The 24,217-nt window shown below is 41.6% G+C and overlaps 1 protein-coding gene across 4 annotated transcripts in view; it reads right to left on the reverse strand.

Moving 5' to 3' along the window:
- The window catches only part of LOC126457496 (conserved oligomeric Golgi complex subunit 4), a 123,608-nt gene that overhangs the window by 12,769 nt on the left and 86,622 nt on the right, over nt 1–24,217 (reverse strand). For 3 of the 4 annotated variants that reach the window (XM_050093802.1, XM_050093800.1, XM_050093803.1), the window contains one exon: nt 8,775–8,960. The exons of the other annotated variant lie outside the window; for it this stretch is intronic. In XM_050093802.1, the coding sequence (XP_049949759.1) occupies nt 8,775–8,960 (186 nt within the window). The remainder of the gene's footprint in view (nt 1–8,774; nt 8,961–24,217) is intronic. 4 annotated transcript variants of the gene reach the window in all.

A 24,217-nucleotide genomic window follows, 5' to 3' on the forward strand; every position in this document is an offset into this window, starting at 1 on the left:
CTGCCTATATAGCTATTTCCATTAGCTTCTCCAGTAACATGTTTGCTTCATTTCTTTTTGCTGGGCTGTACACCACCATCAGACATAAAAGTGTGCATAACTGTGTAAAAGAACAAATCAGAACGAGCTTTCTCTGGAAAACGCTCAGCATGCAAGGCAACAGCAGCCTCAAAATTTATCCTACATTCTCCGTAAATCAGGAGCAAGTAACATTGTGTGAAATAATTGCAGAAATCTATGTACAATGTATGATGAATGTATCCATTAGGACAGTGCAGCAAAATTTAGTGTTAATGGCCTATGGCGGCAGATGACCAATTTGAGAGCCTTTGCTAACAGCACATCCCCTTCAGTGCCTCTCCTGGGCTGATGACTGTATCGGTTGGATCCTAGATGACTGGAAATCCGTGACCTCCTAGGATGAGTCCTGATCTCAATTGGTAAGAGTAGATGGTAGGGTTTGAATGTGGCACAGACCTCACAAAGCCACAGACCCAAGTTGTCAACAAGGCACTGTGCAGGCTGGTGGCAGTTCCATAATGGTGAGAGCAGTGTTTGCATGGAATGGAATGGATCCTCTGGTCAAACTGAACTGATCATTGACTGAAAATGGTTGTGTTTGGCTACTTGGAGACCATCTGAAGCCATTCATGGATTTCATGTTTCCAAACAATGATGGGATTTTTATGGCTGACAATGCACCATGTCATTGTGTCACAATTGTTTGTGATTGGTTTGAAGAACATTCTGGACAATTTTAGCAAGTGATTTGGCCACCAACATCACCCGACTTGAATCCCGTAGAACATTTATGGGACATAATCGAGAGGTCAGTCTGTGCACAAAATCCTGCTCCGGCAACATTTTCGCAATTATGGATGGCCAAAGAGACAACATGGACCAATATTTTCTAGAGGGGATTTTCAATTACTTGTTGTTTAGTCCATGCAATGTCAAGTTGCTGTACTACACCAGGGAAATGGAGGTCCAACACAATATTAGGAATATCCCCTGACTTTTGTCACCTTGGTGATCTGTGAAAATTACATTAAGTGCAATGCATGATGCAATTGCAAATTATGAATTTTAAACTCATTTGGGTAAATATTTCTCAAGTGCTTGTATTTGGCTGAAATCAGTGTAACCAGTTTTCCTGCAATCAATCTTGTCTACATGTCCAATATCAAAGAACACTTGTAAGAGGTTGAAAATTTTCAGGGAAAGAAATATCAAAAACACTGATGCAAACAGTGTAATCAGGGTTGCCACAGGTTCTGAAAATCAGGGAATTTCAAACACATCAGGGAAATCAGGGAAATACCAGGGAAATTTGAAAAAAAAAACCACTGAAAAAACCTCATTTTTGTCTTAATAGATGAAATGGTTTGTTTACTGAGGTGTGATGCCTTGTTACTCGCTGGGTGCATCTGAGAACATGGGCTGCGTCCCTGCTCCCTAATTCCTACTGCTTCTCCCCTTCCTACCACTCCCCTCAGCTTGCAGTCAGTGGTGCCACAACTTCTTGTGACTAGTGTGGCAGCTGCTGATGACAGGCAAGGAGGCATGAGGAGTGGTTTGCCTGGATCTGATTATCAGAAACTGTAGATGCAGTGGCTGGAGACGGCAGTCAGGTGTGCACGAGTTGTGTCTGAATGATTGTGTAAATATGTGTGTGCTCCCATTTTCTGACAAAAGCTGTGGCTGAAAATTTAGTTGTGAGTGTGATTGTCTTTTCTGCATGCCTGTCTGCAGCTCAGCAACCATCTTTATGGTGAGTTGCCACCTATCCTCATTATTATTCATTCTCACAGTATTTGAACACATTATCTATTGCATGGATTGATCACTACGGCCTCATTTCATCAACATGCTGTTTGTGGCTCTTGAGTAGCTGGCCACATGAGTATTCCCACAATGGGCCAAAACTGGAGGCCATTTCTGCAGGTATCTATAATGGATTGGGCCTGCTGATCTGAAGCCATTTGGTTCCCACTAATGTGCACACCCTGCCCGTTGGATCTAGTCTCACCGATTTGCCCGCAGGTCGGGTCTGTTTGTGTCTGGTGTACTGCAATGGATTTTCATGGTTTATCTATGGACCCAGGACTGCGGTGCTCCTCAGCAGGCCAGAGACCATGGACGATGGATTTCAGGAATTGAGACTGTCTCACCGCAAGCATGCTGTACAGCGTGTTGTTTTATAGACAGTTTATTTGTTCTAGTACATTTTGGCACTTCAAATATAGTTTGTGTGTTAGAAAGTATGGATTATAAGAAGAAGAAAACTGTCAGTCACTGACAGTTTGTATGCTATGTACTCATATATTTCACGAAGGAAAAATCACACATACCTTTAAAATAATAGATATAACACAGTGGGTAATAACCAACAATAACGAACATAGTAGAACCAATATTTTTTGGGCAGACAGTGTTCGTTTCCCCCCCATGAACCATGAACCTTGCCGTTGGTGGGGAGGCTTGCGTGCCTCAGCGATACAGATAGCCGTACTGTAGGTACAACCACAACGGAGGGGTATCTGTTGAGAGGCCAGACAAACGTGTGGTTCCTGAAGAGGGGCAGCAGCCTTTTCAGTAGTTGCAAGGGCAACAGTCTGGATGATTGACTGATCTGGCCTTGTAACAATAACCAAAACGGCCTTGCTGTGCTGGTACTGTGAATGGCTGAAAGCAAGGGGAAACTATGGCCGTAATTTTTCCCGAGGGCATGCAGCTTTACTGTATGATTAAATGATGATGGCGTCCTCTTGGGTAAAATATTCTGGAGGTAAAATAGTCCCCCATTCGGATCTCCGGGCGGGGACTACTCAAGAGGATGTCGTTATCAGGAGAATGAAAACTGGCGTTCTACGGATCGGAGCGTGGAATGTCAGATGCCTTAATCGGGCAGGTAGGTTAGAAAATTTAAAAAGGGAAATGGATAGGTTGAAGTTAGATATTGTGGGAATTAGTGAAGTTCGGTGGCAGGAGGAACAAGACTTTTGGTCAGGTGACTACAGGGTTATAAACACAAAGTCAAATAGGGGTAATGCAGGAGTAGGTTTAATAATGAATAGGAAAATAGGAATGCGGGTAAGCTACTACAAACAGCATAGTGAACGCATTATTGTGGCCAAGATAGATATGAAGCCCACACTTACTACAGTAGTACAAGTTTATATGCCAACTAGCTCTGCAGATGACGAAGAAATTGAAGAAATGTATGATGAAATAAAAGAAATTATTCAGATAGTGAAGGGAGACGAAAATTTAATAGTCATGGGTGACTGGAATTCGAGTGTAGGAAAAGAGAGAGAAGGAAACATAGTAGGTGAATATGGATTGGTACTAAGAAATGAAAGAGGAAGCCGCCTGATAGAATTTTGCACAGAGCACAACTTAATCATAGCTAACACTTGGTTTAAGAATCATGATAGAAGGTTGTATACATGGAAGAACCCTGGAGATACTAAAAGGTATCAGATAGATTATATAATGGTAAGACAGAGATTTAGGAACCAGGTTTTAAATTGTAAGACATTTCCAGGGGCAGATGTGGACTCTGACCACAATCTATTGGTTATGACCTGTAGATTAAAACTGAAGAAACTGCAAAAAGGTGGGAATTTAAGGAGATGGGACCTGGATAAACTGAAAGAACCAGAGGTTGTACAGAGTTTCAGGGAGAGCATAAGGGAACAATTGACAGGAATGGGGGAAAGAAATACAGTAGAAGAAGAATGGGTAGTTTTTGAGGGATGAAGTAGTGAAGGCAGCAGAGGATCAAGTAGGTAAAAAGAAGAGGGTTAGTAGAAATCCTTGGGTAACAGAAGAAATATTGAATTTAATTGATGAAAGGAGAAAATATAAAAATGCAGTAAATGAAGCAGGCAAAAAGGAATACAAACGTCTCAAAAATGAAATCGACAGGAAGTGCAAAATGGCTAAGCAGGGATGGCTAGAGGACAAATGTAAGGATGTAGAGGCTTATCTCACTAGGGGTAAGATAGATACTGCCTACAGGAAAATTAAAGAGACCTTTGGAGATAAGAGAACCACATGTATGAACATCAAGAGCTCAGATGGAAACCCAGTTCTAAGCAAAGAAGGGAAAGCAGAAAGGTGGAAGGAGTATATAGAGAGTCTATACAAGGGCGATGCACTTGAGGACAATATTATGGAAATGGAAGAGGATGTAGATGAAGATGAAATGGGAGATACGATACTGCGTGAAGAGTTTGACAGAGCACTGAAGGACCTGAGTCGAAACAAGGCCCCCGGAGTAGACAACATTCCATTGGAACTACTGACGGCCTTGGGAGAGCCAGTCCTGACAAAACTCTACCATCTGGTGAGCAAGATGTATGAAACAGGCGAAATACCCTCAGACTTCAAGAAGAATATAATAATTCCAATCCCAAAGAAAGCAGGTGTTGACAGATGTGAAAATTACCGAACAATCTGTTTAATAAGCCACAGCTGCAAAGTACAAACACGAATACTTTACAGACGAATGGAAAGACTAGTAGAAGCCGACCTCGGGGAAGATCAGTTTGGATTCCGAAGAAATACTGGAACATGTGAGGCACTACCGACCTTACGACTTATCTTAGAAGAAAGATTAAGGAAAGGCAAACCTACGTTTCTAGCATTTGTAGACTTAGAGAAAGCTTTTGACAATGTTGACTGGAATACTCTCTTTCAAATTCTAAAGGTGGCAGGGGTAAAATACAGGGAGCGACAGGCTATTTACAACTTGTACAGAAACCAGATGGCAGTTATAAGAGTTGAGGGACATGAAAGGGAAGCAGTGGTTGGGAAGGGAGTAAGACAGGGTTGCAGCCTCTCCCCGATGTTATTCAATCTCTATATTGAGCAAGCAGTAAAGGAAACAAAAGAAAAATTTGGAGTAGGTATTAAAATCCATGGAGAAGAAGTAAAAACTTTGAGGTTCGCCGATGACATTGTAATTCTGTCAGAGACAGCAAAGGACTTGGAAGAGTAGTTGAACGGAATGGATGGTGTCTTGAAGGGAGGATATAAGATGAACATCAACAAAAGCAAAACAAGGATAATGGAATGTAGTCGAGTTAAGTTGGGTGATGCTAAGGGTATTAGATTAGGAAATGAGACACTTAAAGTAGTAAAGGAGTTTTGCTATTTGGGGAGCAAAATAACTGATGATGGACAAAGTAGAGAGGATATAAAATGTAGACTGGCAATAGCAAGGAAAGCGTTTCTGAAGAAGAGAAATTTGTTAACATCGAGTATAGATTTAAGTGTCAGAAAGTTATTTCTGAAAGTATTTGTATGGAGTGTAACCATGTATGGAAGTGAAACATAGACGGTAAATAGTTTGGACAAGAAGAGAATAGAAGCTTTTGAAATGTGGTGCTACAGAAGAATGCTGAAGATTAGATGGGTAGATCACATAACTAATGAGGAAGTATTGAATAGGATTGGGGAGAAGAGAAGTTTGTGGCACAACTTGACCAGAAGAAGGGATCGGTTGGTAGGACATGTTCTGAGGCATCAAGGGATCACCAATTTAGTATTGGAGGGCAGCGTGGAGGGTAAAAATCATAGGGGGAGACCAAGAGATGAATACACTAAGCAGATTCAGAAGGATGTAGGTTGCAGTAGGTACTGGGAGATGAAAAAGCTTGAACAGGATAGAGTAGCATGGAGAGCTGCATCAAACTAGTCTCAGGACTGAAGACCACAACAACAACAACAACACTGTTCATTTACACACTTCTTCCCCACTTTATACACTTCTTTCAAGAGGTGTACTTTTTTCTGAGCTTATTTCTGAAATCGGCAAAGATAATTTAAATCGGTCTTGTGTCTCCAAGGAAATGCGTATTTCTGTCACCAAATGTATTTCATTTTATTGAAATAAAATAACATCAGTGGTCTTAATGAACACACATACCATTTGGCTTGCTTTCTCCATCTAAAGACAGTTTGTTACAAAAGATGTTGATGTTAGTACTTAAGATTTTTGCTCAAATCAGAAAATGCCATCTGCTTGCAAGATTTTTCTTTAGATATTTCCTTGTTTGCGCTATTGTTTCTTGTACCATAGTTGCAAAGACAGATTGTCAAAAATCGTCTTAACTTACCCTTGATATCTCAGAATTTGTGAGGGAAAGATGCTAAAACTTGTCTGGAAATCAGGGAAATATCAGGGAATTTCACTTTGGGAAACTTATGGCAACCCTGGTAATGCAACTTGTAAAAATTGAGATACATGGTTTTGATTTTTCTGTCTTAACATTTAGGGTGTGGTCAACATAATATTACAGTGACTGCAGGAAACTAGGATATGCAGCGGACTTAATATTATGTCACGCCAGTTATGATGATCTTACGCGGTGTTGAACATATATTTACGACTCCTGAATATGCCTGTGAGGCTTGCATACTTTATAGTTTCCCTTGTGACCACTGAATGGCTGTAGCAGCATCACTTGAAAAATTTGTCATTTTGAAACCTTTTTTTATTGTCTTTTGCTTGATTTCAGAGCTCTCTTTGTTTTGTGCGTTTCATGTTGATTTTGTGTTCAGAAAGTGCAGTGAATAGAAGAAATGTTTGGAACAATTAATTTAAAAAAGTCCTTGTAGATTCTACAGATGATAAAATCATAGTATTTGATGATTATTCAGATTACACATCATCTGTAAATAGTAGTAATTCTAGATTTGCTGTATAGATGGTTGCTGTATACGTTTCTTGAATTATTTTCACAGATCACATTGTTATGAATGATTCTCCTGCAGGTACATCGGGAAATGAACCTATGTATGTGAATCCTGTGAATGTAAAGTTGAACTGTGTATCTCTCCATGTTTCAAATTGTATCACTGTATTCCACTATGAACACTAAATTTTGTATTATCTTGTTTTTCATGTGTTTCTTTGTGATGTAAAAAGCTGTAAAAGAAATTTAAACAGAATGATCACATGTTTGCATATATACGAGGTGTGGCTAGAAAAAAACCGGACTAGTACTGGTGAAACAATGAAACGAATGCAATAAGGCTGAAAGTCGCGTGGCCTGTCATGTGACTCTCGCTCCGCCTACTGCTCGAGTTGCATCTGCCTCCTGCACTCAGTCTGCCCGTGGCGTCTGTTTTAAGTAGTTGACGTTTTGTCTGTGCGTCGGAAAATGTTGAGTGTACAGAAAGAACAGCGTGTTAACATCAAATTTTGTTTCAAACTAGGAAAATCTGCAAGTGAAACGTTTGTAATGTTACAACAAGTGTACGGCGATGATTGTTTATCGCGAACACAAGTGTTTGAGTGGTTTAAACGATTTAAAGATGGCCGCGAAGACACCAGTGATGACACTCGCACTGGCAGACCAATGTCAGCAAAAACTGATGCAAACATTGAAAAAATCGGTAAACTTGTTCGACAAGATCCCCGTTTAACAATCAGAGCAGTGTCTGAGTTAACAGGAGTTGACAAGGAAAGTGTTAGGCAGATTCTTCATGAAAGTTTCAACATGAACAAAGTGTGTTCAAAAATGGTTCCAAAGTGTGTCACAACTGAACAGAAGGAACACCGAAGAATGATTTGTTCTGACATCCTGGAAAACATTGAAAGTGATCCCACCTTCTTACAAAATCGATGCATTGGAAAACTCCTGGTTCTCCACGACAAAAAAAGCACGAATGTCAAAATCGTAATTCAAGGCAATGATGATTGTTTTTTTTGACATCAAAGGGATTGTGCACATTGATTGGGTACCAGAGGGACAAACAGTGAATCAGCATTACTACATTAGCATCCTGGCTACCCTACGTGAGCGAGTACGGAGAAAACGGAACGATTTGTGGAGAAAAAAGTCATGGATCCTTCACCAAGACAATGCCCCAGCTCACAGTGCGTTGTCAGTGAAGACGTTTTTGGCAAAACACAACATTCCCATCTTAGATCATCCACCCTACTCACCTGATTTGGCCCCCTGTGACTTTTTTCTTTTCCCTAAAGTAAAGTCAGCTTTGAAAGGAACTAGATTTGAGACTGTTGAAGCAGTAAAAGAAAAAGCGATGGAAGTAATGTATGGACTTACCGAAAATGATCTGCAGCATTGCTATGAACAGTGGAAAATTCGTATGGAGCGGTGTAGAGACCGAGGAGGAGAGTACATTGAAGGAGATAACATGAAATTGTAAATAATTGTAAATAAATGTTTTTTCCAGCATCAGTCCGGTTTTTTTCTAGCCGCACCTCGTATTTGAATACAAGAATTCCTTCACAATTTTTTTCTGCAATAAACACTATTTAATCACAGTTTTGTTTGTGTATTCAGATTTAATACCAGCAATACAAAGATAAGTGTATTGAAAGCAGAAAGTTCAATAAATCTACAACATTTTGAGAGTCAAACTACATATCTGAACATACAAGTTATAATTTCCTGGCCACAGGTAATGGCAGCTATGTAGGAAACCAGCACCAAATTTTTTAGATAAACTGAATTCTCTTTCAGAAGAACTAAGCTGACACATCCAAGAGATTGCTTTCTTTGGTGAACACGGTGTCCCCCCCCCCCCCTCCCCTCCCCTTCCCACCCATACTTTATACATTGCACCATAGTTTTTTTATGTATTTCCAGTTTATATGTTCATCTCTCATGTACTTCTGTCAACCCCCAAAAGACTAGCTAATACAGTTTGTTACATGTCTCAATCCATGTACATTATCATAACTTCCATAAAAGTAAAATTTAATAGAGAACAGTTTGTAAGTCCAATATACGTACCCTGTTGAATGTTGATTTCAGCACAACTTTTTCTAAGTGAGAAGTCACTTCAGTTGTTAGAATGCTGACGAGAACATCATAGTTATTTTGGGTAAGGCTGGATTTAAAAGACTTTAAGAAGCCATCTAAATTCATTATTAAGTTTTGGATGAAAGGTTCATTAGCATCATAGGTAGAAAATTCTTCCTGAAATTTAAGATACAATGAATGTGAATAATTTCACAATGAAACAAATGCTTGGTCATACATATCCTCATACTGCTCAACAGATATATTAAGTTAAATTACTAAAATATGATCTATCCAATTATTTCCACAGTAAAAAATTATAACTTTATCTGCTGGAGGGATAAAAAAGAAATCTTACAAATATAATGACACTATTATCAGTTTTAATCAAGTGAATAAAATATTTCAGCAAACATTGCATTACACAGTAATCTTTCAAATTTTGTATGGGGGGAGGGAGGGGGGAGAGGGAGGGGGAGGGAGGGAGGGAGGGGGGAGAGGGAGGGGGGAGAGAGGGAGGGGGGAGAGAGGGAGGGGGGAGAGAGGGAGGGGGGAGAGAGGGAGGGGGGAGAGAGGGAGGGTGGGAGAGGGAGAGAGAGAGAGAGGGAGAGAGAGAGAGAGAGAGAGAGATGGATCAAAATTAAACAGTATGCATTAAAAGCCCTCCAAGAATGTACACTTGTGCCAAGTGAAAACTGAGCACTCTTAAGTAATGGCCTCCTAAGAGTGAAGTTTTATTGAGATGTATGACTGTCAGTACGTAGCCGTATATCTATGGACAGATTGTTTGAGACTAAAGCTCTCCTACACACAGCTCTCAGCATTTACAACACTGTCCTGCTATCATGCAGAAAGGCACTCATAGAGATGCAGGATTCCATCTTCACCTCTTCAGTCCCACTAGTAGGAAAATATGTTTATCCATCTAATATTTCTATTATGTGTAACTGACGACACAGAGTGATGAAACTTGTTGCAGTAGGTAATGATACCTTGTGGAGGGTTAGCAAAGTATTGGTGCATGTATCTTTGCTGTTACTTGTGTTCTGTATGCAGAGAAAAATCACCAGTCCCAAGTGTGGTACATGACATGCAGGAGGTGAAGAGGTTCAGAGTTAGTACTCTATGTAACTTCTGCATGTTGCCGCAACTGGTCAAGGGATATAGTTGGTAATGCAGATCAGGTGAGATGCAATCTACCATAGCTCACATGTGCACTACAGGAGACGAGTCATGAAATAATTCTGGTCAGGGAGTTCCTGAACATTTGGCGCTCCTCAGGTAACTCGAGGAGTGTGTGTGGGTATTGCTATATTGGAAGAATACATCTACCTGACACTGTATGACGGACAGCGGAATGCCACACCATGATGGCTGTATATGCTGCCTGATACAGTCTGGTAACCGCTGCTATCTTAGTTAGCATTAAGGACCATCACTGATGGCATGACAGAATCTACACTGATCACTACGCACAACCTCGCACAATTCATTCATCTACTTGAGCTGTTTGCTACACAAGTGGTGGGAGGCTGCTTTCCTAGCAGCAATCCTACTTGTTCCAATTTTCAGCATTAGCTAGCTGACATATTGAAAACAACATTAGTCCTAATCTGGGCTGCAGCAGTGAATGATTGTATCAAGAAATGGATCAATCATAAAAATTTATATAATTGTCATTGAAAAATCAGGGTGCCAAGAATGTGGACATTCCTAAGACCATGAGGATCAACACTGAAACATTGTTGACACATTGCATCCAACACATTGAAAAACTCCTCAACAGATTTCTTCAGCTTTCTACATCCCCCCTTACAGAAATTCACTTAACTGCATGAACTGCACAAATATACATCATCTGGCATCTTTAAAATACTTACTAATCTGGTATCATACATTAAAACACAAATAACTTTTCCATTGAGTCAAATACTGTTGCCTTTACTGTCCTCTACCTGTGCAAATCTGTTTGCGTGTAACATCCATAGAAATATTCATTTTCCCTTTTCTTCCAATAATCTAGTTTCCACCAATAAATGCACTGCTATATGTGGATCAATTCTGCTATGAACAACATCACATCTGCACTTAATTTCTTGAAATATCTTTACTGACATAGAGAGCAAGAGCCTAACAAGTATTCTCATAGAATACATTTCTTCCATTTTCAATTTTTTCCACATTGTTTCATGCAGCAACCAGATTGAAAGGGGGGGGGGGGGGGAGGGAGGGAGGGCAGAGGTTAGTAGGTTTTCGAGATTAATGGCTATCACCACCGAATGAGTCCATCACATTTAAGCCAGGAACTCAATATTTGTCATTTAAGAACTTTTGAACAGATCTTGTTGTGAAGAGTAAAATACCAATGAGTGCGTCTGACAGGTTGAAGATCCAATGTCTGGTGGTATACAAATTGCTCCAATACATTAAATATACACTACAGCAGTAACTAGTTTTCAACAAGGTTGGTGGGTTGGTTTGTGGGGATTGAAGGGACCAGACTGCTACGGTCATCGGTCCCTTTCAACAAGGGAATGGACAAATGTCTTTATTTCACTAGCCCACATTAGACATATTGTTTTGTGCTATCATGAATATTTTAAGACTGTGTATGTACATTGTGTATCCCAAATTAGGATACAATTCCGATAGATACTAAGGGTCTTCTGCAGAAAACAAAATGTTTCCACAGAAGTCTGAAATTTTTTGAGTATGATGCAGCATACCAACAATGGGATTCCTCTCATCAGTATCTTCTTCTTCTTCTTTCGCCTTTATTCCAAATCTACACAGAGTTGGCGTGTACCCCAACTGCAATTTGAGATGGGTTGTGGGTACTAGCCCAGTATTCACCTAGTCAGATATGGGAAACTGCCTAAAATCCTCATCCAGGCTGGCTGGCACACTGGCCCTCACTGTTAATCCATCAGACAGGTTCAATCCTGGGTGGGCACTTTTTTGCCTGAAAGTGGTGTGCTAACATGAATGGTTATCCAAGAAGTGTCTTATTAAGACTGTCAGGGGGCCTTCAACTAATCCTCAGAGGAAGCACTGCATGGGGTAAATGGAGTTTTCCCGATAGACCTCATGGTAAGACACAGAGCAGCGATGTACTTGCTTAAGATGGGGAGACCAGACCAGACCAGGTTCAAGAGAGCAACAGAGTACCCATACAAACAAGACATCAGCTAAAAACTTGGCATTTGGATACCTGCCAAGGTCAATGGGACTACAGCTACAAAGGTTTAAAGGTTAGAGACTGTGCACCTTCTTCCCTGACCTCAGGGAAAGACTAAACTAAAACATAGCGATCCCAGCAGCGGTAAGGTACAATTCCTCACTTGATCAGTGTGTCTGCAACAGACATCCAGATGCACATGTGGGGAAGAAGGTTCCCTAGAACCATAGTCATCTTCTGCAGACAGCTCACAAACATAACACACACTGCACATTGACCCAAACAACACAGAGCAATAATCTATACACAAAAAATGGTTCAAATGGCTCTGAGCACTATGGGACTTAACATCTATGGTCATCAGTCCCCTAGAACTTAGAACTACTTAAACCTAACTAACCTAAGGACATCACGAGGCAGAGAAAATCCCTGACCCCGGCAGGAATCGAACCCGGGAACCCATCTATAAACACACTGATAAGATATGAACAGCAATGGTCAGAAGTTAACTCACAAACAAACGATGTATCATATTCTATCTATGCAGAATATTGAAGTACAAGACAGTACAGAAGGCTAGCCGAAATGCATCGACAACAAGGAGTACACAGAGCAGAGTTAAATGTGAAGTGTTCAACGTAACGTGTAACACAATTCAAACAAATGGCAATGTAAATAGTTAATAATCTGCACCAGGTATTAAAACAGAGTATAGCAATTAAAAATTGTGAATGGCAGTCACTGTCTTGAAGTCAAATCCCAAAACTCTCACCACCACTCGCAACTCTGAAGTGACTCTCTCTCTCTCTCTCTCTCTCTCTCTCTCTCTCTCTCTCTCTCTCTCGTCTTTTTTTTCTCTACCATACATTCAACTTTTCCTTTTTCCAAATTATTAACTCCATTTAAGTACATTTATATTTCTATCTTACCTATTTAACTGTGAAATTTTGTTAATTGCAAAAGTTTTCCAAACATGCTGCATCATTAACAGAAAAGAACAAAACAAAATAGATTACAAAATGGCCCACCTCCACGTGGCGGGGCACAGGCAACAGTGTGGGTGGAGATGGGGGCCAGGGTGATGTATCACATGCCACCTCAGGTCCTGAACCCAGTCACAGCAGCCAAGAGGCCAAATACAGACCCATCATAAGAAATTAGAAGGTGGGTCGTAAAACACACAGCTGCAAGTGGAGGAAACAATTGTATTCAGGAGGGTCTTCCTGTCAAGAGGATCTAGTTCTTAAATGTCTTCAGTTGTATACACATAAAGGCAGTGTCTTATGTGCTATGTGATGTAATTTTGTTTGTGATAGATTAAACTGCCTTGGTGTTCCGCATATGTCCTTACAAGAACTTATGATACATTCTTGCCATGTTTCTTCTGGAACCTCCTTTTTTAAACAGACTTCAGTAGCAGGAAACTTTACTGAACCACACTTTCACACCAAGTTTGTCAACTCCACCAGTTGTTACCTCAGCTCAGTACAGCTGATAGATACACAAAAAACAGAATCGAAAATTTACGTTCCTAGCTTTCGGAATAAATGTTTCTTCATTAGGGAGGAGAGAGGGGAAAGAAAGGGAAGAAGGGAAAGGAGATTCAGTTACTCACAACCCAGGTTATGAAGCAACAGGGAAAGGAAAATAGGGAGGGTAGCAAGGATGGAGGCATGGTTGTCAGAGGGAAGCCAAAGATATTCTACTGTAAGTACTGTGCCAGCTTCAAACCAAAGAGGATGCATACAGAAGTAAAGAGGTATATAGTATAAAGATAAACACAACTATGTAGGATGAAAAGATGCGTGAATGGCTAAAGAGGAAAGAGAAAGAGGAGAAGACTGAAGAGTAAATGGGAGTGAGGTTTGTTTAACGTAGGTTCAGTCCAGGGGGATAGCGGGATGAAAGGATGTGTTGGAGTGCAAGTTCCCATCTCCGCAGTTCAGAGGGACTGGTGTTGGATGGGAGAAGCCAAATGGCACATACGGTGTAGCAGGTTCCTAGGTCCCTAGAATTATGCTGGAGGGCATGCTCCGCTACTGGGTATTGGACATCTCCTAGGCGGACAGTCCGTCTGTGTCCGTTTGTGCGCTCAGCCAGTTTAGTTGTTGTCATACCAATGTAAAAGGCTGTGCAGTGCTGGCATGTCAGTTGATAAATGACATGTGTAGTTTCACACGTGACCCTGCCTTGAATTGTGTATGTTTTACCAGTAGCGAGGCTGGAGTAGGTGGTTGTGGGGGGATGCATGGGGCAGGTTTTGCAGCGGGGTAGGAACCGCTGGGTAGAGAAGGTAGTCTGGGAATATTGTAGGGTTTAACAAGGATGTTACGGAGGTTAGGGGGGCGACGAAAGGCAACTCTGGGTGGTGTGGGGAGAATTTTGTCAAGGGATGATCTCATTTCAGGGGTTGACTTGAGAAAGTCATATCCCTGGCGGAGTAATTTGTTGATGTATTCGAGGCCAGGATAATATTGGGTGACAAGGGGGAAGCTTCTGTGTGGTCTAGGGGTAGGAACATTGTTGTTGGATGGGGAGGAATGTATTGCTCGGGAGATCTGTTTGTGGACAAGGTCTGCAGGATAGTTGCGGGAGAGGAAAGCACTGGTCAGGTTATTGGTGTAATTGTTAAGGGATTCGTCACTGGAGCAGATATGTTTGCCACGAATACCTAGGCTGTAGGGAAGGGAGTGTTTGAGTGGAATGGATGGCAGCTATCAAAGTGAAGGTACTGTTGTTTGTTTGTGGGTTTGATATGGACAGAGGTGTGGATGTGAGCTTCAACAAGATGGAGGTCAACATCCAGGAAGGTGGCTTGGGTTTTGGAGAAGGACCAGGTGAAATTCAGATTCGAAAAGGAGTTGAGGTTATGGAGGAAATTAAGGAGTGTTTCTTCACCATGAGTCCAGACCACAAAGATGTCATCTATAAACCTATACCAGGCCAGGGGAAGCAGCTGTTGGGTCTTCAGGAAAGCCGTCTCCATGCAGCCTATGAAGAGGTTGGCATAGGACGGAGCCATCCTGGTTCCCATGGGTGTTCCCCTGATTTGTTTGTAGGTCTGGCCTTCAAAAGTGAAGTAATTATGGGTGAGGATGAAGTTGGTAAGTGTGATAAGGAACGAGGTTTTTGGAAGATCTTCGGGTGGGCGTTGGGGGAGGTAGTGCTCAAGGGCAGAGAGACCATGGGTATGTGGGATGTTTGTGTAAAGGGATGTAGCATCTATGGTGACAAGAAAGGTTTCAGGTGGGAGAGGAGTGGGAATGGATTTGAGGGGTTCTAGGAAGTGGTTTGTGTCTTTGATGTAGGATGGGAGTCTGTGGGTGATAGGTTGGAGGTGTTGGTCTACCTGAGCTGAGATACGTTCTTTTGGGGCTTTGAAGCCTGCTACAATGGAACGGCCAGGATGGTTCTCTTTGTGGATTTTGGGTAATAGGTAGAAGGTAGGGGTACGTGGCTCAGGTGGAGTGAGTAAGCCGTTGTGAGGCCTTGTGAGGGACCTTGGATTTTTAGGATTCTCTGCAGCTCGGTCTGGATGGAGGGAATGGGATCCTGGGTAACAGCTTTGTAGGTTGAGGTCTCGGAGAGTTGACGCAGTCCTTCTGCCACATACTCCACATGGTCAAGTACCACAGTTGTGGAGCCTTTATCTGGCGGGAGGATGATAATAGAGCTGGGGCGATGTTGGGGGTTGTCAGGATGTTCTTCAAGGAGGACTGGGAGGCAACACTGGATGTGAGGATTTCCTGAAATGTCTGCAAGGGATGGTTTTGGGGGAGGGGAGGAGGATCCCTTTGAGAAGGCGGTCGGAACTGTTCTAGACAGGATTCAACATTGGGTCTAGTATTTGGGGGCTGTGTTTGGGTAGTGAAGTGATATTTCCAGTTGAGGTTCCGGGTGAATGAGAAGAGATCTTTAACCAGGGCAGTGTGGTTGAATTTAGGCGTGGGGCTAAAGGTTAAGCCTTTTGATGGAACAGATGTCTCTGGAGGAGAGAGGGATCTGGATGAGAGGTTTAGAACTGAATTGGGACTGGTGATATGTGGCATTTGACTGTGGTTATAGTTGAGATTTGGTCTGTGTGGGGTATGTGCTGGGATGGGGAGATTGAGTAGGGTGGCTAGGCTAGGTTTGTTGGCTATGAGGGGGGTTTGTTGAAGGTTCTGTTGTGGTTGGTGTTTGTGAGGGATAGGGAGAGGGACCTCACTTCTTAGGTGTTGCACTAGCACTGTGGATAGTTTTTTCAGGTGGTGTGTGGCATGGAACTCAAGTTTGGAGCTGGCTTCTAGGATGATGTTCCTGAGTGTGTTCTCCAAGCAGGGGTTTGAGAGGTGGAGGACTTTGAAGAGAGATAGGAGCTGTTGGGACTGCAGACTTTGTCCACAAACAGATCTCCCGAGCAATACATTCCTCCCTGCCCAACAACAATGTTCATACCCCCAGACCACACAGAAGCTTCCCCCTTGTCACCCAATATTATCCTGGCCTCGAATACATCAACAAATTACTGCACCAGGGATATGACTTTCTCAAGTCAACCCCTGAAATGAGATCATACCTTGACAAAATTCTCCCCACACCACCCAGAGTTGCCTTTCGTCGCCCCCCTAACCTCCATAACATCCTTGTTAAACCCTACAATATTCCCAGACTACCTTCTCTACTCAGCGGTTCCTACCCCTGTAACCGACCCTGCTGCAAAACCTGCCCCATGCATCCCCCAACAACCACCTACTCCAGCCCCGCTACTGGTAAAACATACACAATTCTAGGCAGGGCCACGTGTGAAACTACACACGTCATTTATCAGCTGACATGCCAGCACTGCACAGCCTTTTACATTGGTATGACAACAACTAAACTGGCTGAGCGCACAAACGGACACAGACGAACTGTCCGCCTAGGAGATGTCCAATACCCAGTAGCGGAGCATGCCCTCCAGCATAATTCTAGGAACCTAGGAACCTGCTACACCGTATGTGCCATTTGGCTTCTCCCACCCAACACCAGTCCCTCTGAACTGCGGAGATGGGAACTTGCACTCCAACACATCCTTTCATCCCGCTATCCCCCTGGACTGAACCTACGTTAAACAACCTCACTCCCATTTACTCTTCAGTCTTCTCCTCTTTCTCTTTCCTCTTTAGCCATTCACGCATCTTTTCATCCTACATAGTTGTGTTTATCTTTATACTATATACCTCTTTACTTCTGTATGCATCCTCTTTGGTTTGAAGCTGGCACAATACTTACAGTAGAATATCTTTGGCTTCCCTCTGACAACCATGCCTCCATCCTTGCTACCCTCCTTGTTTTCCTTTCCCTGTTGCTTCATAACCTGGGTTGTGAGTAACTGAATCCACTTTCCCTTCTTCCCTTTCTTTCCCCTCTCTCCTCCCGATGAAGGAACATTTGTTCCGAAAGCTAGGAACGTAAATTTTCGGTTCTGTTTTTTGTGTATCTATCGACTGTACTGAGCTGAGGTAAGTACTGGCCAGCCCCTCTATCTCTTTGTTAGTATTTGTTTCACATCTTTATATGAGATTTTCCATTAATCATTGAACTCCACCAGTTGATAATTTATTTTCACTGAAATGGTAGATCTTGATTCCACACAACAGCTTACATACTTTGCTGGGGAGTACCGTATTTACTCGAATCTAAGCCGCACTTTTTTTCCGGTTTTTGTAATCCAAAAAACAGCCTGCGGCTTAGTATCGAGTGCAAAGCAAGCAGAAGTTCTGAAAAATGTTGGTAGGTGCCACCACAACTAACTTCTGCCGTCGAATATATGTAGCGCTACACAGGCATGCTTTGTAGGCACAAAGATAAATACTGGCGCCAAAACCAATGAGTCAGTAAATAAATTTAAAGAAAAAAAAGATGGAAGACGAGATTTTTTTCTCCGCCCCGAGTTTCGACCACTGCATTTTCATACATTATCCAACGAAATAATACAAATTCCGAATTGTTCATCTTCGAATGTAGCAGAATTTCAATGTACTACGAAAATCCGACTGGCAAGACTGTTTGAGATGTTTGTCAATATGGCCAACTCTAAGTTCTGAATTTTTTCCTACCTGTGAGAAGAGATGGTTGCTAATAGGAACCTGATGAAATGTGAATCACATGCAGTATTCTCTTCACCATAAGAGTAATACGAATATAAACATTTTACCATGTATTCTTTCGTGTTTCCTGCTATCTCATTTAAATCCTGTCTGCCTAATAAACTACGAAACTAGAGACAACAGCAAATGCGGAAAAATATACGTATCGTGTCATGTTTATATGTTATTCTTATGCCCAATAGTGATACAGTCAGAAATGAAGCACGGCAACTGACTAGATTTTTAAATCTAAGACGACTAATTTCTGTGCAGAATTTGACGTACTAAAGAAGCGGCCGCAAAGATTTTCAAACGGGGAAAAATTTTCGCCTAACTCTCGTTCAGAACATGTTCTACCATACGCAGTCTATTATTTGGTTCTTGTTGATCATTATCAAAGAAAGCAGCAGTGTAAGTAACAACAAATAGTCTCTTGCCATTGTTTCACTAATGAGACGATTCCTCTCTCTTGTTTTTTAATTGTAAGCGGCGGTAGCGCGCACAAAAGCAAGCCATGCTGCGAGCGGCGACAGGGCGTAAACACGCACTATCAGAATGCGACAAACAATGTATGACACAGCACAGTAATGCATTTTCAGCTTAGAGTGACATAAACACCTATAACAAAGAAAACGGCAATTATCAGATCAAAGCAAAATAAGCAATCGATCCAAACCAGACGAAGCACGTGAAAAAGGAAGGGTACCCGTATAAATACGGACGGAGCGCCTGACGCATAGCAATGGCTACGTGGTAAAGCTTAACTGCTAAGCTTACGACTCGAACCAAACTACTGTAGCTGTATCGTCATTCATTATACCTAAATTGTGTCTCATATTAGAATGGACCAACTTAGTTTCGATTTGGAGGTGCGGCCTAAAACTTTTCTCTCCCCTTGAATTTCGAGTCTCAGATTTCAGGTGCGGCTTAAATTCGGGAAATTTTGTTTTCCTTTATTTCGAGTCTCATTTTTCAGGTGCGGCTTAGATTCGAGTGCGGCTTAGATTCGAGTAAATATGGTAGGTACTTTACGTCAATGGACGGCAGCACTGTCTGATAAATAATAGCACAATTTTTTCTATGTGAATAAAAATTCTTCAAAATGCAGATTTATTATGAATCAACAATGATCAGTCAATTATCATCTTTACACTCTACAATTTTTATTGGAAAATAGGAAGTTTGGATGCAATACCATGTAGTATTTGCAGTCCAGTTACATTTAATTTGAATTCTTTTCAGATTTATCTATATAAATAAACGCACGGGCTTCTGTTGCTGGCATTCCTTATGATGAATCACATACCATCTAATGATTGGTACAAACATAGCTAGGAGTACTTGCATCTGATTCTGTCTAGAGAGTTCACGAATTCCAGGTGACCAGACATTGGAGCATCACGGAAAAACTTTAGGACAGCTGGCTGGTGATGGGCTGGGATGATGAGCAACCACTTCTGCCTCAGCGAATCATAGTTACTCATAAAATGTCCTGTTTACTAGTTTGAATTTGCCTTTCATTGGTTCTCCATTCCTCCTGTAGTTTTCATCAATGCTGTATTTTCCTTCATTTAGCAGCAATGTCATTTAATGCAGTGATGATTCCTTGAAAGACATTTGGCATCTTTGTGTCTGCATCTATTTTTGTATACCTTTGTGATGTCATACACCTGAAGCCTCAGTGTCTGTCTTGCCAGTTGATGCAATGGATCCTTCAGGCTACTCGTGCAACACAGAGAATGGTGGTCCATTACAACGATGAATCAATTGGCAAATAAATATGGTTGGAACATGATGATGGCAAAAAAAAAATGCGAGACACTCATTCTCGTATGTAGAATAGTTCTTTTTATACTTGACGAGTAGTCTAGAAACATAAGCTATCACGTTTTCAGCACCTTCCTGAATTTGTACTAGAATTGCACCTATCCATATCTACAAGTATCATGTGAACTTTTGCCTCGGCATTCTTGTCACACTGTGTTGGGACTGGAGAAGATATTTTCTCTGGATTGGGACGGACTCCATCGTCATTCAGATTTTTGGGCGGTGAAGACATGCATTTTCAGATTCAGTTGGAGGCTTACAGTGTGGACACAATTCAACATGGTTATCAAGCAGCTCAGATATTCTTAAAAGACATCAACTGAAGATGTCAAAGAAGGCTGAACATCACATGTGGCTGGAGTGTTAGTCCAAATGACATAACCCTGAAATCAAAAAGACTGTCGTCCTCAGACAGGCTGTCACCCTTGTCATTCTCGATTTGCCATTAGCCTGTTCGCATGTCAAGAACTGAGAAGCAATTTTCTCCTAACAAGTAGTGTAGCATGTCATCAATGTACAGCAATGGGTAGACATATTTTTGTGTGATTTTGTTCATTTGTAGGTAGTCAATAGAGAGATGCCATAGGCTATCCTTCTCCTTCACTCAGATCACAGGAGAGGAACAAGGTCTCTGAAGGTTAAATGATGTCATCATGCAGCATATTTTCCACTTCCTCCCAGATTATCCATGATTCGGCCAGTGACATCCCATACAAGTGCTAGCTAATTGATGGGCGATCTCCATTGCTGGTATGGGTTATTACCATGGCCCACTTAGTCTATTGTTTTCCCTTTCCAGATCTGAAAACATCCAAAACTTGCTGCAAAACAGCTAACACTTGCTGGCATTATCCCTCAGCCATGCCAGATCCCACTGGCAGCTTCCTCCCCTACATTTTCTGTAGTGGTAACGCAGCATGAACCTTCACTGATGCCAATAAGCTGTCTTTTCTGGACTGGTTCAGTTGTCCTTACACACATATCTTTAGGAATCAATTGTTACTGCTTGTGACAATTAGTGATTCAAAGTTGCCCTTGACCACCTACAATCGTATGATCCTTGCTGGCAGTTTCCTTCTTTGAGTCTGAGTAGCTTTTTACAATAACAAATGCTTCACAGTTTAATTGAGCATCTCGACTGAATACTGGAACTTGTCTTGTTGATGATGGTGAGATAACATCTACAATAACAAACAATCACCCAGGGCAAATTGTGTTATGTGCACTCGTTGGAATTCATCAATCTGGAGTTCTTATCTAACACAGTCTATAAGTGCTTGTGATGCCTGCAGAAGTACCATCTGAGAATAACATTATGACTATTTTCTGATAAAGTTACAAAATTTTGAATCAGGATTTTCCACAGTTGTTCGTCTGTACCTGATGAAAAGGCTCCAAGAATTTGACCGGTTTGCCAAATATGAGGCACGTCTGAAAAGTAAGTACCATTTCATTCTACCACCACTGCAGCACTAGTGTCACACTTCTGCACATCCTCACTCATCTCTCTGGTTCATTGTCTTTCAACTGACACCATTACAGCTGGACTGCATTATGTTTACATTTGTCAGTGATTGGTAAAAATTTTAAAGACAATCTCTGAGCTTGCCAACTGTGAAGGGCATTCTGTAATGATGTTTTTGAATGCAAAGAATGTTAAACCAGCTAAAATTCATCATCAATTTGCAGAGATTTCTGGTGAAAATGTAAAGACTGATGGAACTGTGAGAAAGTGGGTGAGACAATTCAATGATGGACAGGCCAATGTTCAAGATGACGCTGGAGCATGCGACCTTCTGTTGTCGATGATTTGGTTGAGAAAGTGAATGATAAAACTTGTGAAAACAGACGGTTCACAATATAAAAGCTTTTTGTTAGGTTCCCACAAATTTCAAAATTTGAGATTGTCACAAGTCACTCAAATTTTAAAAATTGTCTTCGCACTGGATTCTGAAAACGCTTAAAGAAGTACACAAAATGGAGTGACTTGTCAGTACTTTGACTAGAAATCCACTCTGTAGGAATCAGCATGGGTTTTGAAAAAGACGATTGTGTGAAACCCAGCTCGCGCTACTCGTCCACGAGACTCAGAGGCCATAGACACGGGTTCACAGGTAGATGCCGTGTTTCTTGACTTCCGCAAGGCGTTCGATACAGTTCCCCAGTCGTTTAATTAACAAAGTAAGAGCATATGGACTATCAGACCAATTGTGTGATTGGATTGAGGAGTTCCTAGATAACAGAACGCAGCATGTCATTCTCAATGGAGAGAAGTCTTCCGAAGTAAGAGTGATTTCAGGTGTGCCGCAGGGGAGTGTCATAGGACCGTTGCTATTCACAATATACATAAATGACCTGGTGGATGACATCAGAAGTTCACTGAGGCTTTTTGCAGATGATGCTGTGGTGTATCAAGAGGTTGTAACAATGGAAAATTGTACTGAAATGCAGGAGGATCTGCAGCGAATTGACGCATGGTGCGGGGAATGGCAATTGAATCTCAATGTAGACAAGTGTAATGTGCTGTGAATACATAGAAAGATAGATCCCTTATCATTTAGCTACAAAATAGCAGGTCAGCAACTGGAAGCAGTTAATTCCATAAATCATCTGGGAGTACGCATTAGGAGTGATTTAAAATGGAATGATCATATAAAGTTGATCATCGGTAAAGCAGATGCCAGACTGAGATTCATTGGAAGAATCCTAAGGAAATGCAATCCGAAAACAAAGGAAGTAGGTTACAGTACGCTTGTTCACCCACTGCTTGAATACTGCTCAGCAGTGTGGGATCAGTACCAGATAGGGTTGATAGAAGAGATAGAGAAGATCCAATGGAGAGCAGCGCGCTTCGTTACAGGATCATTTAGTAATTGCGAAAGCGTTACGGAGATGATAGATAAACTCCAGTGGAAGACTCTGCAGGAGAGACGCTCAGTAGCTCGGTATGGGCTTTTGTTAAAGTTTCGAGAAAATACCTTCACCGAAGAGTCAAGCAGTATATTGCTCCCTCCTACGTATATCTCGCGAAGAGACCATGAGGATAAAATCATAGAGATTAGAGCCCACACAGAAGCATACCGACAATCCTTCTTTCCACGAACAATACAAGACTGGAATAGAAGGGAGAACCGATAGAGGTACTCAGGGTACCCTCCGCCACACACCGTCAGGTGGCTTGCGGAGTATGGATGTAGATGTAGATGTAGATGTAGACATTTCTTTCCTGATACAGTGATGAGGGAGATGAATTCTTAAACACAATTGTGACTAATTATGTAAATGGCTTTGTCATGGAACTCCAGAATAAAAGAAACACTCGATGGAGAGGAGGCACTCATGATCTCCCAAAAAGCAAAAATTCAAAACAACATTCTCAGCACAAAAAATCATGTGCATTGTGTTCTGGGACAGAAAGGGCATTCTGTGTGTCGAGTTCCTTCCCATATATGAAACCATCAATGCAGTACAATACTGTGAAACACTGAGAAAACTTTGGACCACAATTCAAAACTAAATCCATGGAATGCTCAGCCAAGGCACTGTGTTGCTTCATGGCAACATACATCCACATAATGCTGATGTCACTCGAAACCTTATTCAACAATTTGGTTGGGAACAGTTTGGTCTCCTGCCATACAGCCCCAATATCGCACCTTGTGACTACAACTTATTCTTGAACTTGAAGTGTGATTTTAGAGGACAGTACTTTTGACAATGAGGATGGCACAAAAAATGGTGTTCAGCAGTGGCTGTCTTCACTGGTGGCATCTTTTTAAGAAGAGGGCTTAGAAACATTGGTTTCTTGCTATGACAAATATATTAACAATGGTGACATCTCCAGAGAAAAATAGTTTAAGAAATGGTCTTTTTTGTAACAATACATTTTGGTTTGAAAAATGTTTTAATATGGTTTTTGCTAAAATGGTAATTACTTTTTGGACATGCCTCGTACAATAGGTAGGATGACAAGATGTGTGTGGCGAATGTGTACTTTTACTTGGACAGCACAGTCCTGTAGTGGTTTGAAAACCACTAAGAGAAGCTTGATAGCAGGGACAGGAGTGTTTTGATCCTATGCAACATTGTAAATCCAAGTATAACACAAGCTGACCAAAACTGATACTTCTGGTAAAGGATGCCACAACAACCAATAACTTCATTGAATGGTGGCAATGCACTGAGAAAATGCAACAGAAAACAGACGGATGAGCTTCTCCTGAATGTGGTCACTATGGCAGTTGTTAAGATCACCATGACCTCGCCTCTCTCATACACCAGGTAGTAAGAGAAGAGATACAGCATTTTATGACGTCCAG

The sequence above is a fragment of the Schistocerca serialis genome, chromosome 2 (assembly GCF_023864345.2).
Source record: "Schistocerca serialis cubense isolate TAMUIC-IGC-003099 chromosome 2, iqSchSeri2.2, whole genome shotgun sequence".
In the NCBI taxonomy this organism is placed as follows: Eukaryota; Metazoa; Arthropoda; class Insecta; order Orthoptera; family Acrididae; genus Schistocerca; species Schistocerca serialis.